At 36.4% G+C, this 12,770-nt stretch overlaps 1 protein-coding gene across 2 annotated transcripts in view; it reads left to right on the plus strand.

Moving 5' to 3' along the window:
• LOC140170046 (high affinity cGMP-specific 3',5'-cyclic phosphodiesterase 9A-like) overlaps positions 1-11,289 on the plus strand; it is a 71,176-nt gene extending 59,887 nt beyond the window's left edge. For both annotated transcript variants that reach the window (XM_072193362.1, XM_072193363.1), the window contains 6 exons: positions 1,800-1,956; positions 3,191-3,307; positions 4,321-4,425; positions 7,387-7,515; positions 8,471-8,569; positions 11,123-11,289. In XM_072193362.1, coding sequence (XP_072049463.1) covers positions 1,800-1,956; positions 3,191-3,307; positions 4,321-4,425; positions 7,387-7,515; positions 8,471-8,569; positions 11,123-11,185 — 670 coding nt within the window. In that variant the 3' untranslated portion in view covers positions 11,186-11,289. The remainder of the gene's footprint in view (positions 1-1,799; positions 1,957-3,190; positions 3,308-4,320; positions 4,426-7,386; positions 7,516-8,470; positions 8,570-11,122) is intronic.
• The last annotated feature ends 1,481 nt before the right edge of the window (positions 11,290-12,770 follow it).

Consider the following 12,770-nt stretch of genomic DNA (forward strand, 5'->3'; position numbering starts at 1 on the left):
GATACGTGCGTTTGGAAACCGTAATCTCTCTAATGTTAAAAGAGGTCATGAGCGTTCTCCGCGGTGTTCAACGTCAATCACCTTTTTCTTCTAATTTATTTTTTCATCTGGAAAATAAATAATAATTAAATAAGAGATTAAAAAGAGGTTAAAAATCAGTTTCACCAACTGATTTGAATTAATATATGTGACAATCATCTGTGGTAATCGAATTCTAATCAAATTGAGAGACTAATGTAATCGGTTAGTATAAAATTCCTTAGGTTTGATAACGTTTTAATGGCGTTTTTAGATTCAAGATTTAATACCAAAGAATTCCTGATTAAAATTGCAATAATAGCTATATAGATATTATGTTATCATCCTCTTCCACTTTCAACCACGGTTTTCAAACTGATCTTTAATTCGACCTCGTACTTCGGGTTTACTTCACCTCCAACCACTCATAAGATCGCGTTTTTGTCTTCTACTGGTCAACCTGATGAAGTGATAAGTTATGACACTGGTTGTTTTCAATAACGATAATGAATTGCGTGGTCATTATTGGTCACTTGGTAATATAATTAGCACCAATTGCTGTCCATACACCTGACTGAATTTATATCAGTAATCAAATCAAGTCGATTTCTTTTCCATTTATTGCTCTCCGTCATTCGTATTAGAAATAAGTACGCAGTAACCTGTCCTGTAATTCTTAGAATCTCCTGTTAGACGTTGCCATGGTAACCACAGCCACTTAAAAAAACCTGCTTCTTAATTTGCAATATATCACATGGTTTATGCATTGTTAAGTCCCAAGTGAATGTATTTTTCTTTGCTACTTGGAATTCGCATACTCCACTTTCATAAAAGACTTAAAATACCTTCAATACGAAAGGTCAAACTTTTCATTATGATGGTCGGCTTTTTCATCCAGCTACATACACTTTAAGTACATATTATTACATTATAACGTTTACTTCGAGGACTGTTAAATGTCAAATATTTCAATTTTTAATAATTTGCCATAAATCGCGAATTAAAAACAAATTGATATCAGAAGGACATTCCTCGTATTCAGCATACAATTTGATATATATGTCATGTTCTCTCGATCTCAGGTCCACAAAATACTGCAAAGGTGAGTGACCGAGCCCTTAATCATGTTAATATTCATTCACGTGGTAATTTAATTAGTAATTCACCTAAATGACTAATTAAATCACGAAGTCTTAAGTCAATGATTAGTCATGCAATTTGATATTTTGTACAAATTTACTAAAAGTCATGAAAATATTGTAAAATTGATGTGAAATGTTATTAATATTCTTTTGGCATTACAAATACACAATTTCAGCAGCATTTCTTGAATTTAAAAAATTATCTTGCATGACTAATTATAAATTAGTCCAATTAGACCACTTTTTTGACTAATTAATTCTAACAGTGTATATACATTGCATTTTGATGACAAGCCGTAGTAGGTTTTGGGTGCTCTCCCCCTAAATTATTTATTCCAAAAGAAGCACTTTCAAATATCGTCAAGATCTCTGTTTTGCATGTTATCTCATAGTACCTCACAGGCCATATCTGAGCAACTATCAGAAATTGTCTACGTGTTTTATTTGCTTTTCTGGGTACAAAATTAGCATTTAAAAGGATTCTATAACCTCTCATCAATGGTTTCCTTTTTTTCTCAGATTTTGTTCAGCCCATTCTGAACAATAAAATGAAGCCTGTTTCCCCATTGCTTGTACGTTTCTCTACTGAGTATTTGAGATTAAATTGGAAATACATTTATTCATGATTTTACTCTATAGATATCAGATCAATGCACGTACGGATTTGGCTGTTCGATATAATGACATATCCCCTCTGGAAAACCATCATTGTGCCGTGGCTTTCAAGATACTGAGCAATCCAGATTGCAACATCTTTGGTAACTGCGCAAAAGATGAATATAAACAGATACGGCAGGTAAGGTTTATAATCATTACTGAACATGTTCATCAGGACTGTTATGAAACATAATAGTAGAATTTGCTTATTTCTAGACCAATAAACAGTACTCACTGTGGACGTTTCGATGTCTACCATACATCTTTTTCTACACTATTGTTCTTGTGACGATCTTCTGTTTACCACTGAATATGATGGTTGCTTAGCAACGTGGTTGCCAGTTCTTTTTCCAAGAAGATCGTCAAATCTCAGTCACGTGTTTGACGATCTTCTTGGAAAAAGAACTGGCAACCACGTTGCTAAGCAACCATCATCATCAGTGGTAAACAGAAGATCGTCACAACAACAATAGTGTAGAAAAAGATGTATGGTAGACATCGAAACGTCCAGAGTGAGCACTGTTTATTGGACTAGAAATAAGAAAATCCTACTATTAAGGTTTATAATCGCTTGTAACACCTGCTTCCACGTATTTTGGGATTTATAAAAAGGTTTAGTACCTTTAATAATACTTAAGGTAGCTAACTTGGATACTACACCCTTGCAGGAAAATACCTCCACCTATTTTAAGATTCTTGTAGGAATTGTAACGTTTCTTGTGTTTTTCTTTAAGATATTTATAATCAGTTTTTAAAAATTAATTAAAAGAATTACTTCAGAATGTTTTTGTTACGTCATGATTTTCACACACTTATTGAACAGGGAATGGCAATGTCCTTAGCGTAGGATAATAAACAGAACCTAAAACCTTTGTTTTCCATTTCCTGTCATTTAATTTGGACGAAAACATGCATATTAGTTGCACATTGCACTTTCATGCAATTCTGGCATTTCACAATACGATGCGCCGCCAGCGGTTGCTCTTGTCAGTCCAATTTTTGACCTTCAGGCTCGACATCGCCGTTCTAGCCATTGAATTTTCACACGAGTGTGACAATAATAATGTTGGAAACAGCCCCACGAAGGATTCCGTGTGATCAATAGATAGGAAATGGATCTACTTAAATTGTAAATTACTGTTTTGATGCGCATTCGCGTGTAACATTTAAACACACAATGACATTATGTTCCTGTGTTGTATTCGTATTACGCGGGCTTTGGATATCGACAATTTCCTTTTTATTCACTGCGTGTTTTGACCTCTCACCCAGCAAACGCTGGGGCGCATCATATTGTTGTGAAATGCCAGAATTCTTGTCAAAAACAGTGGGTAAAATAACTTATAATTATATATTTTGTTTTTATTTGCCAGGGCATGATCAGTCTCATCTTGGCAACAGATATGGCACGCCATAGTGAGATCCTGGACAAATTTAAGAGTCAGGTCACAGGCAATTTCGACTTTAATTCAGCGGAGCATGTGAACTCGGTAAGTTAACTGATTATTAATTTTGTTTAAGCTTCTTGACAGCACAAGTAATATATTAATTCATTGTCTTACGCTATGGAATATGTACTTTCACCGTTGCATTTGTGTGTAACATAAAGAATTATCAATTTTTATAGTCATTATAAAATGTGAATAATCTAATAAAGTATTTTGAAATTGGTATCATTGTGTGACGGTTGTTTTTTTAGTTTGGTACACATAAAATTGCATAGGATTATGTGTTAGTTTTTTTGTTATAATCGTTTTGTTAATATTTTATTTTATTTTATTTTAGTTAAAAACAATCCCCATATTTGATAGCCGAGTTCACGACATGCGAACAGAAGTATCATTCCAGAAACAAATATTTTGCATATTATTTCTTATCAGATAAAGGAAGAGAATGTATGTGAAGCTGAAGCTATGAATTTTAATATAACCATTGTTCATGAGAAAATTGGGAGGTGAGAAAACTTGAATCTTGAAGCTGAATGTTTCATACCATATGTGCTCTGTACACTTGGTTGAGCAGCCTGTGTCTGTACAGTCACGCGTGAATGGAAGATGTCCTAGTTTTCATATGTTTTAGACCTTAGAGTACACGGGTACCGGGTACAAGGGTATAGGAATAAGAAAAGGATACAGACATTCAGGTTGCAACTTGCAAACTTGAGTGAGGAAAAATTGCAGTGGGATCGAGATGAGGTAGGGTAAAGTTAGGGGTGCCCATAATAATACTATAGACATATCAAGCTTGCGATAATAATAATAATAATATAATAATCCCCAAGAAAATCACCCACCAATACCAACCGTGCAACATAGCATCGCGTAAGCCATGATCTCCTTCCAAACCGTGCAAAATAGCGTAAGACACGTTAGACGGTCTACTTGCTATTTTTATTGTATTATTATTATTAATGTTATTATTATTATTATTATTATTATTATTATTATTATTATTATTATTATTATTATTATTATTATTATTATTATTATTATTATTATTATAGTTGAAGATGGTTTTGATCAAGTGCTGTGACATTTCAAATGAGGTTCGACCAATGGAGATTTCAGAGCCGTGGGTGGACTGTCTCCTGGAGGAGTATTTCATGCAGGTAAAGTTCAGTCTGTTTGTTCTCACTTTCCTAGCTTGTTAACAATGGTTTCACGTAATTTTTTAAAGGCAACAGAGCGAGAGTCACCATAGTTAAGGCATTTGCCTCTGGTACATTCAATATTCTATTGTTTTATTCTATTATGATGAGACACACCTTGCAGCCAGTTCCGATCAGAGTAATGCATGGCTATTCATACATCTGGGCATCGTACGTAGCAAAACAGTGACTGAACACCCAAATTTTATTTATAGAAACACTAATACGTTGATCTTGAATATTCCCAAAATTGTTTGTACACACGCAATCATGTCGCAATGACGTATGAAATAAAAATGTCACGGACAGTTAATTGATCCGTTTTATTGTCTTGACGCCGACATTTTAATATAAATTACCTTCTATAAAATACAAAAAGCGTGTTGCATTGTAGAACCTTGGGGACAAGCGAGATTGGCCTATATAGAGTATTCCTCTCGTCACATAACTAAGGATTCAGAAAAAAGTATAGTTTGTCCTATCTGTGATGCTTCGTTCACAAGTTACAAGCAAAAAGGTTTTGGAACCAAAATTTGGATTTGGATTGTGGGGTCAGGTTTTCTTTAAAATGGTCTCACTTTCTTCGTTTGCGAAAAACAATTCAAATTCGTATTTTATTTCAAACACAAAATACTATCTATACAGGCACAGGTCTACGGAGTTCTGCGTCAATTAAAGTTCGTATCGTTGAGGGAGCTATATCAGGTTGTCTTTTGCCTAAGACACGACATTTGATTTGGTTAAAGCGTGCTATCGGTGCCCTGATAGGTAGTAAGTTAGGTACCGATGACTCCCTCTGTTATACCCTGGTGATGTAATCAATTGTACTGAGCGTAATGAGTATTTGCATAGTGTTATCGTTGATTGTTAAATAGAAAACTGATAGTACTGTGCAAATGTACAGGGAATATCGCTGTAGGGGAAAACTAGACATGGTGCCCTAACTTTCGCTAATCCGTTTCGTTATAAATCCTCAAATATGACACCCTAATGAATTAGGTTAGCTAAACGAGTGGATTTGCTAGATTTTTTAAGCTGATTCATTTCATTTATATTCCTTGTGCTTTGCTTCATAATTATGAACAAATTCAGTTCTCATAGTTAATTCAAATAACCAGTTTTAAGTGTCTATATATATTTGATTCCCGGGATTTGATTTAAACAAAATAATAAGTAGACCTATTTTCAACACTCATTGATATACAGCGAAGCACAAACTTACGCCTACGGACTGAATACTATAGGTACTGTGCCAACAAACATCACTTCAGATAATTTCATCTTGTGTGTGTGATTTAATATCAAAGTGCAAGAGCAATGGATGGAATAAATAAAGTGCTCAGCTTTTACAGAAGTTGACACGAATTGCTGACCTTCCTGTCATTAACATAAGAACTGGCAACAAGCCCAAACTCCAACCGTTTCATAATGCTCACGGTGGAGAACACTGAAAATAAAGGCAATCAGCCTTGAGCTTCCTTTCTTCAGTTTTGCTTCCTCCTTTCTTTCATTTGGTCCATAAGGTGACGAAAAAACCTTGTTCTACGGGCGGGCGGACCTTTCAAGTAGGGTCGGTCGGTCGGGCGTTTTGGGGGATATACCAAAAACAATTGTTGTTGATATTTTCGAAATTTGGTTCGGCATTCATTTGTACAGGAAAAAATTGTTTCCCAATTCTTGTAAAATCTGGGTAGGTCGAGCCCGTAGAGCAGGGTTTTATTTTTTTATTTCTTCTTCTTCTTTTTTTTTCGCCTAATGGTTACTTAGTGGGGCGCGTGGCGCAATGGTTGGGGTACTTGCCTTTAGTGCATGAGGTCCCGGGGTCAATTCTCAAGCGGTGGCGATTTACTGGGATATTGATTTGGAAAAAAAGTCTGAAGATTAAATTCAGACTTCTGCTCTCCCCATGGTTCATTTAGAATTGGGTAAATGAATCACGAAAATACTCCGCCCTTCGGAGGGGACGTTAAGCCGTCGGTCCCGTGTGCAGAGAGCCATACCTGTACATGTATCTCCCACCGGGATCTCCCAGCCAGTTTCGAAAAGAGTAGGGTGTTAACCCCTGACTGTTCCCATCCCGTCCCGGTGTTCAAATGGACCCCAATGGAAATAAGCTTCAATAGAGGCTTTCTTGGGTTATCCAGGGTTGTCAAAACCCGAACAAATCAAATTTAAAAAATAAAAATTATGTGTAAATGATATTTGATCTCCCAGCCAGTTTCGAAAAGAGTAGGGTGTTAACCCCTGACTGTTCCCATCCGTATGATTAAAAAATGAACACCAATGGAAATAAGCTTCAATAGAGGCTTTCTTGGGTTATCCAGGGTTGTCAAAACCCGAACAAATCAAATTTTAAAAAATAAAAAATTGTGTGTAAATGATATTTGATCAACATTTCTTCCGATTGAAATTATTGGTAAAATTTGCAGTGCAATACGCGGATTAATGTTTACGACTTCAAAGTTTAGCGAAAATTTAATAAAACAAAAATTTCAGCAGTCTTTTATTCGATTGTATTTCTGTGTAATTAATGTCTTAATAAATGTCAAATTAGCTCTTATGATGTATCATGTAATCACATATACCATGATTATGAAAAGGAATGTACAAACATGTAGAAACATGTTGAAGAATGGTAGATAAGATTACTCCATTATTATGATGGTTTCAATGAGAATATCTTTTATAATCAAAAGGTTAAAACATACAATCAATCAAAATTATCTAAAAACACTCATCATGTTCATTGCAGACCGCTGTTTTTATAGAATAGTCCTGTATATTGATGTCGCGTGGGCGATAGAGAGAGGATTATTTTTCCATTAATTTACCGGCTACACCAAGTATTACCAACATTTATCCTTAGACAATCGGACACCAATTTACAATAGCAATTCCTTTTATTTTGTATTTGCTTTACAGAGTGATCGTGAGAAGATGGAAGGACTTCCGGTGGCACCCTTCATGGATCGTGACAAAGTAACCAAGCCCACTGCTCAAATTGGATTCATCAAATTTGTTCTTATACCCATGTTTGAAGTCGTGGCCAGGGTAAGCGAATATATTTTTTACATATCCAAATTCGAAGGTAACAATAATCATCATCATCATCATCATCATCAGTCGGCTGCGGAGCAGGTTTCTCCAACTGTTGCGATCTTGGGCAAGCGAAACAATTTTGTTTGGCTGCAGCATCCCTTCAGTATCTCCTCCCCATTTCCTCTTCCCATGTGGTGGAATATAAAGGGCATATTCTTTCACAGGTTCGTCAATCGTCATCTTCAAGACGCAGTATATGGCCGAGAAATCTGAGTTGATGAATCTTGACTCTGGCAACCAGTGGAGTGGTGCTGGTCAGATTGTAGATGGTTTCATTTGCGATCCGATCCACACGCTTGATGTTTAACATTACTCTGTAGCAAGATGTTGCAAAGATGAGTTTAATGTATATTTCAACATAAATAACACAAAATTTGGATCTCACTTTATTACGTTAATTTGTTTACAACAATATGTTACAATAATTACAAAGCCTGTGCTTGCAATTAACCTTTTGACCCAGCTAGCGGTATTATGAATTGACGTGTGTAACCAACAATCAAGTCGTACTACTTCAGTACTTCTTTCACTGCAGTCGCCATTTGTAACTTTTAACTTTAAAACTAAGTGCTATCATTGGGCTAATTTAAAGTCTACATTATTCTTGTGAAAGAGTTTGGAATATCTTCCACAGGGGGAGTATGAATTTCAAATTACCCATCTCTATTTGAAACTAACCAGCCCTCTGTGGAAGATGCAGGTTGCATCTTTTTCAAAGGTGTATAAAATTCAAAGGAGCTGCCTAATGATTTCATTCCATTTGAAATTTATACTCCCCCTGCGGAAGATATTTTTAACATCATCCACGTGTGGATTTTAAATGGAACGGCCCAATTTGCACATTTCTTTATTGCATTATGGTGTATTTAAATGCTCACTCAATGTTCAACAACATTTTCATCTACAGTTATTCTCGCAACTTGACGATCAAATGGTGGAACCTCTTCGTGAGGCTCTTTATCGGTATGAGGAGTTAAAACTCATTGAGGATTCAAAGAAAGAGGAGGTAAGAAAATAATATAGATATATATTATGCATTGCGGCAATCCCGTCACGTCGAATTAGAAGTGAAATATTTTAAACCAACTTTTCTTTCATGGTATTTTAAATATATAATTATATAAATTTACATAAAATAATTCAAAAGGTATGTTTAAACTATAACTTGATTTATTTTGGCCCATAAGCGATATCGGAGCAAAGTCCTAAAACCCGCAATAAAACAAGCATACAGACATGTACAGCATGCACACACAGTAACATTCTCCTCTGAAGTTGAGGTTAACGCCATCTTGGATTTCAAAGAGCAAATTCGAATCTCACGCGCTTAAATCTAAATCCCGCGGGGTGTATACACACACGCCGCGTAGAAAGCGATTTGTCCGTATTCGAATCTAGCGCTACGAAATCCAACATGGCGTTACTCTCAACTTGAGTCGAGACACACTATACTCAGCAAAACTATGTTTAAAAGTTGAAATTAATATGATTGATGTAATGGGTTTCAACCTTTTTGCTTAGCCTACGACAGAGGGTAAGGATGCTGGCAAAGAGGTGGTGAAAAAGTGATTCTACAGGTAATATACATCAGTTCTCTGACCTGCCTGCATCCAATACAGTAGCAGTACTTATGTTTAGATAGTATAGTATACTTGAGTATATTATCAGTTTATCCTTAGTTGCATCCTATTTCCTAAAAAGCCTCATGTCACTGAGGAAAGAATGGGAGAAAGTGCCAAATGGAGAAAATGGCTGGAAAGCACACAGTAGCAGAAAAGTTGTGCTACGTCACAGAAGATTGTGGTAAATTGTGATATGACATAAATTTGCTAAATTCTCCCAATCACAGCAAAGTTGTGAACTCCGCCATATTCTGATAAGTAAGTGCAAATTCCCGTTGTTTCCCTGTGACATGCCTGTACACACCTCTTAAAATTCTGCACTTTCAAGCTTTTTGTGTGAAATTTAGTTGTAGATCGCTCCATAGAGGGTATGTGATCGCTCATTGCATGCAACGCTTAAGATTTTGCGCTTCTACACACTGTGAAACGACGTTTAGTGCGTTAGTATCAGATGAAGTAATTTTCATGTCAAAATGTCGCAGCACATAATAATAATAGGAGCTGTGTTGCCCGCTGTGTTGTCATTGATGATAATTGATCAGAAATACAGTACTACCGATAGATTGGGTCTACGGATGTTGGAGTTCAATTCCTCGTATACCTTCTTCACTATCGTGGACATGTCGCTATACTCGTAACCATGTGTCAGCTATTACCATGTCTTGAATTTTCGTGTTTTTTTCTCGATATTCCGCCTGCTTTAAAAATGCGTAGGATGATGATAGTAGTTGCCATTATTATTGTCGGCAGTTTTGTGTGTGACGTTAATTTTACGTCTCGCGTCTCATAAGATGATTACACAAGCCATTAGAAGTTAATTACATCTATATCCGTTAACCACTGCAGTGACTATAAGCCGATGTAGGTACAAAACTATATGTAACACGTTCACGTTTGCCAACGTCACGTTCGAGACACCCCTCCCCTCCTTGCATTACAAAATGACGAAATATTTGATGAAGTACAAAGTATGTGCATGTCCTCGGTGTGTTGGTGTGTTGTCATGTCAAGTGCTCAAGAAGTCGGTGATACCGAACAAATTTCATTCCGGTTAAAACGCTGCGAGGACGTTAAGCTATAGAGGTGGTAGTAGGGTATAAGACTTATAATAAGACCTCATTTTTCGCCGTTTAATTGTGTTTCCGTAGCGCGGACGCGTGTTTAGGTCATCGTTAAGCGCGAAGTCCTCGGTGTGTCGGTGTGTTGTTATGTCGGTATTAGTATCATCTGATTATAAGAAATTGACAAGGTTCCACATGGGTCAATTTATTTTACTACCTCTCTGACTCCAATACCGGATCCAATACCACTTGATTTGAGAGCAAGACAATGACAACTGTTATGTCATTCAGTTGGAAATGAACAGTTTCTTGCATCAAAATATGTTTTCTTACATTGGTAGAAGGTTTACATTTAGTCACAAAATTTAGGAAATCTATACCTCCAATTCATCTTTAGGTATTTGGATATATGGTTGAATAAAGTATGATCTTCACATGACCTGAATATTATTTCTTAGGGACCGTTCACAAACACTTGTAAGGGGGGGGGCCTGATGCAAAAAAAATTTATCGTGAAAATTTTTCGAGGCCCCCCTTTACAGGTCTCAACAATTTCAAGGCCCCCCCTTTTGACATGAAAATTATGGGTCAACACCATAGAAAAGCATATAAACTCAATTTTTCCAGGAAAATTTGTGGTCATTTTTTTCAAGGAGGGTCAAAACATTTTAGGGCCCCCCCTTTTTTTGCATCAGGCCCCCCCTTACAAGTGTTTGTGAACGGTCCCTTACTATATTCCTCCTTTAATTATTACTACCGAGTATTTGAGTTCTTCAAAAGTTACCTCCCTTTTAAATGTAATAATACTTTTGGCATGCGGATTACTTTGGGAACACGTTACAGCTTACTTAAGGGAAATCTTCTTTTTATCTTCAGGTCGAGATAGAAGAATTACAAGAGGAAGAAGATGACGTCATCGTGGCTGGAAACACTTACTAAAGCGGCTGTGAAAACATGACAAGGAGGCTGAAAAAGCATGGACAATATCCGTAACATAACGGAAAAACAAAACGATACCCGTCCCGTTCCTCCTACATACCAGAACATATGTGACCGTACAGCACGAATGAGCCGTAAATGTCCTCAATTGTATTCTGAGTTACAGTGTAAAATGGGCATGAAGGTCATATTCATAGGTATTTCAATTTGGTGCTACGTGTATCTCATTAAATGAGGTACACGTAGCACCCAATTGAGGTACCTATGAATACGACCTTCATGCCCATTTTACACTGTAACTCATAATACAATTGAGGACATTTACGGCTCATTCGTGCTGTACGGTCACATATTGGCAGGCCTGATTTTTAGATAGCGGCCTTTCAAACAACCATGTCGTACAAATTTGTCAAGTTTTTGAATTGGGTTTAAAGACTACGTTAAGGGCTTGTATTATATCGCAAATTTCAAAAATTAAAATTATTTCAATGATATCAGGACATCCAACATATTACTTTGAAGGAATTGCATTGGGAACTTCAGACACACCTTGTTCAAACATGGTGCAAAAAATTGTTCCGGATTTTTTTTGCAGGACGACGGTATCAGAAATGGTGTCTATGAACAAATCACGTTCATTTATCACCGATGCCACAATTTTATTATATATATGGCCATTTTGAAGAATGACCTTGAAATGTATATGCCAATCCCGCATATATATGGAAATACTTTGCATAGGCTACCATACGAAATGAAAAAAAAAGACGATTTTGTAAATATAAAACATGGTTTCCACACATTCTTCTAGAACTTATTTGTGATACGTCCGTCCGTCCATGCTGGATATATTTTGTAAGTTGTTACATAAGGGGCATTATATATCTCATATATATATTCCTGTCATCTGATTTGTTAAAAGTGCGGTCATTGAATTAGCTATGGCCTCAAAATGAACTATGGACCGGTCCATGGACATGATGGAAACGAACTATGGACCGGTGTGAGTTTACGCATGCGCAATCACAACGTACATCCATTCGGTATATAAAACAAATATTGACTGCTTTATGTTCGGGGCATGCGCCTCGGGTCATAGCATGGTTTTGAGATCACCTTGTGCCTATAATTTTAACCATGTCCCTCATAGCAGTCAATATTTGTATATTATACCATGAATACATGTCAAACTAGTTCTGTTTTTATTTTGTGTATTAATAAATTTTAAAGCACCAACATCAATACGAGCAACTCCAATATGCAAATGATGTTGGCTTCTTTAATAAACTATAGAGCAACGTAAATACGAAAATACATTTTTTTAAATCTAACCCCAAATAATGTCGATGCCGATTAAGTCAGGTTAAAGGTGTACAGGGATGTGCCACAGTTTGGGGGTACCTTTTCAGTAATTTTTGGTATATCCATGGAGTGGGTATGACTCGACTTTGTAAACACTTGTCGGGGGTCTTCGCAAATGTTTGTATGGGTATGTTCCACGCATGTATGCTGGTCATGAGCTCAATATAAAAAAAGTCCTAAGTTTTGAGACATTTTCTCTAAATATCAAGAACTATCTCAAAAA

Source organism: Amphiura filiformis, chromosome 14 (genome assembly GCF_039555335.1).
Source record: "Amphiura filiformis chromosome 14, Afil_fr2py, whole genome shotgun sequence".
NCBI classification, from domain to species: Eukaryota; Metazoa; Echinodermata; class Ophiuroidea; order Amphilepidida; family Amphiuridae; genus Amphiura; species Amphiura filiformis.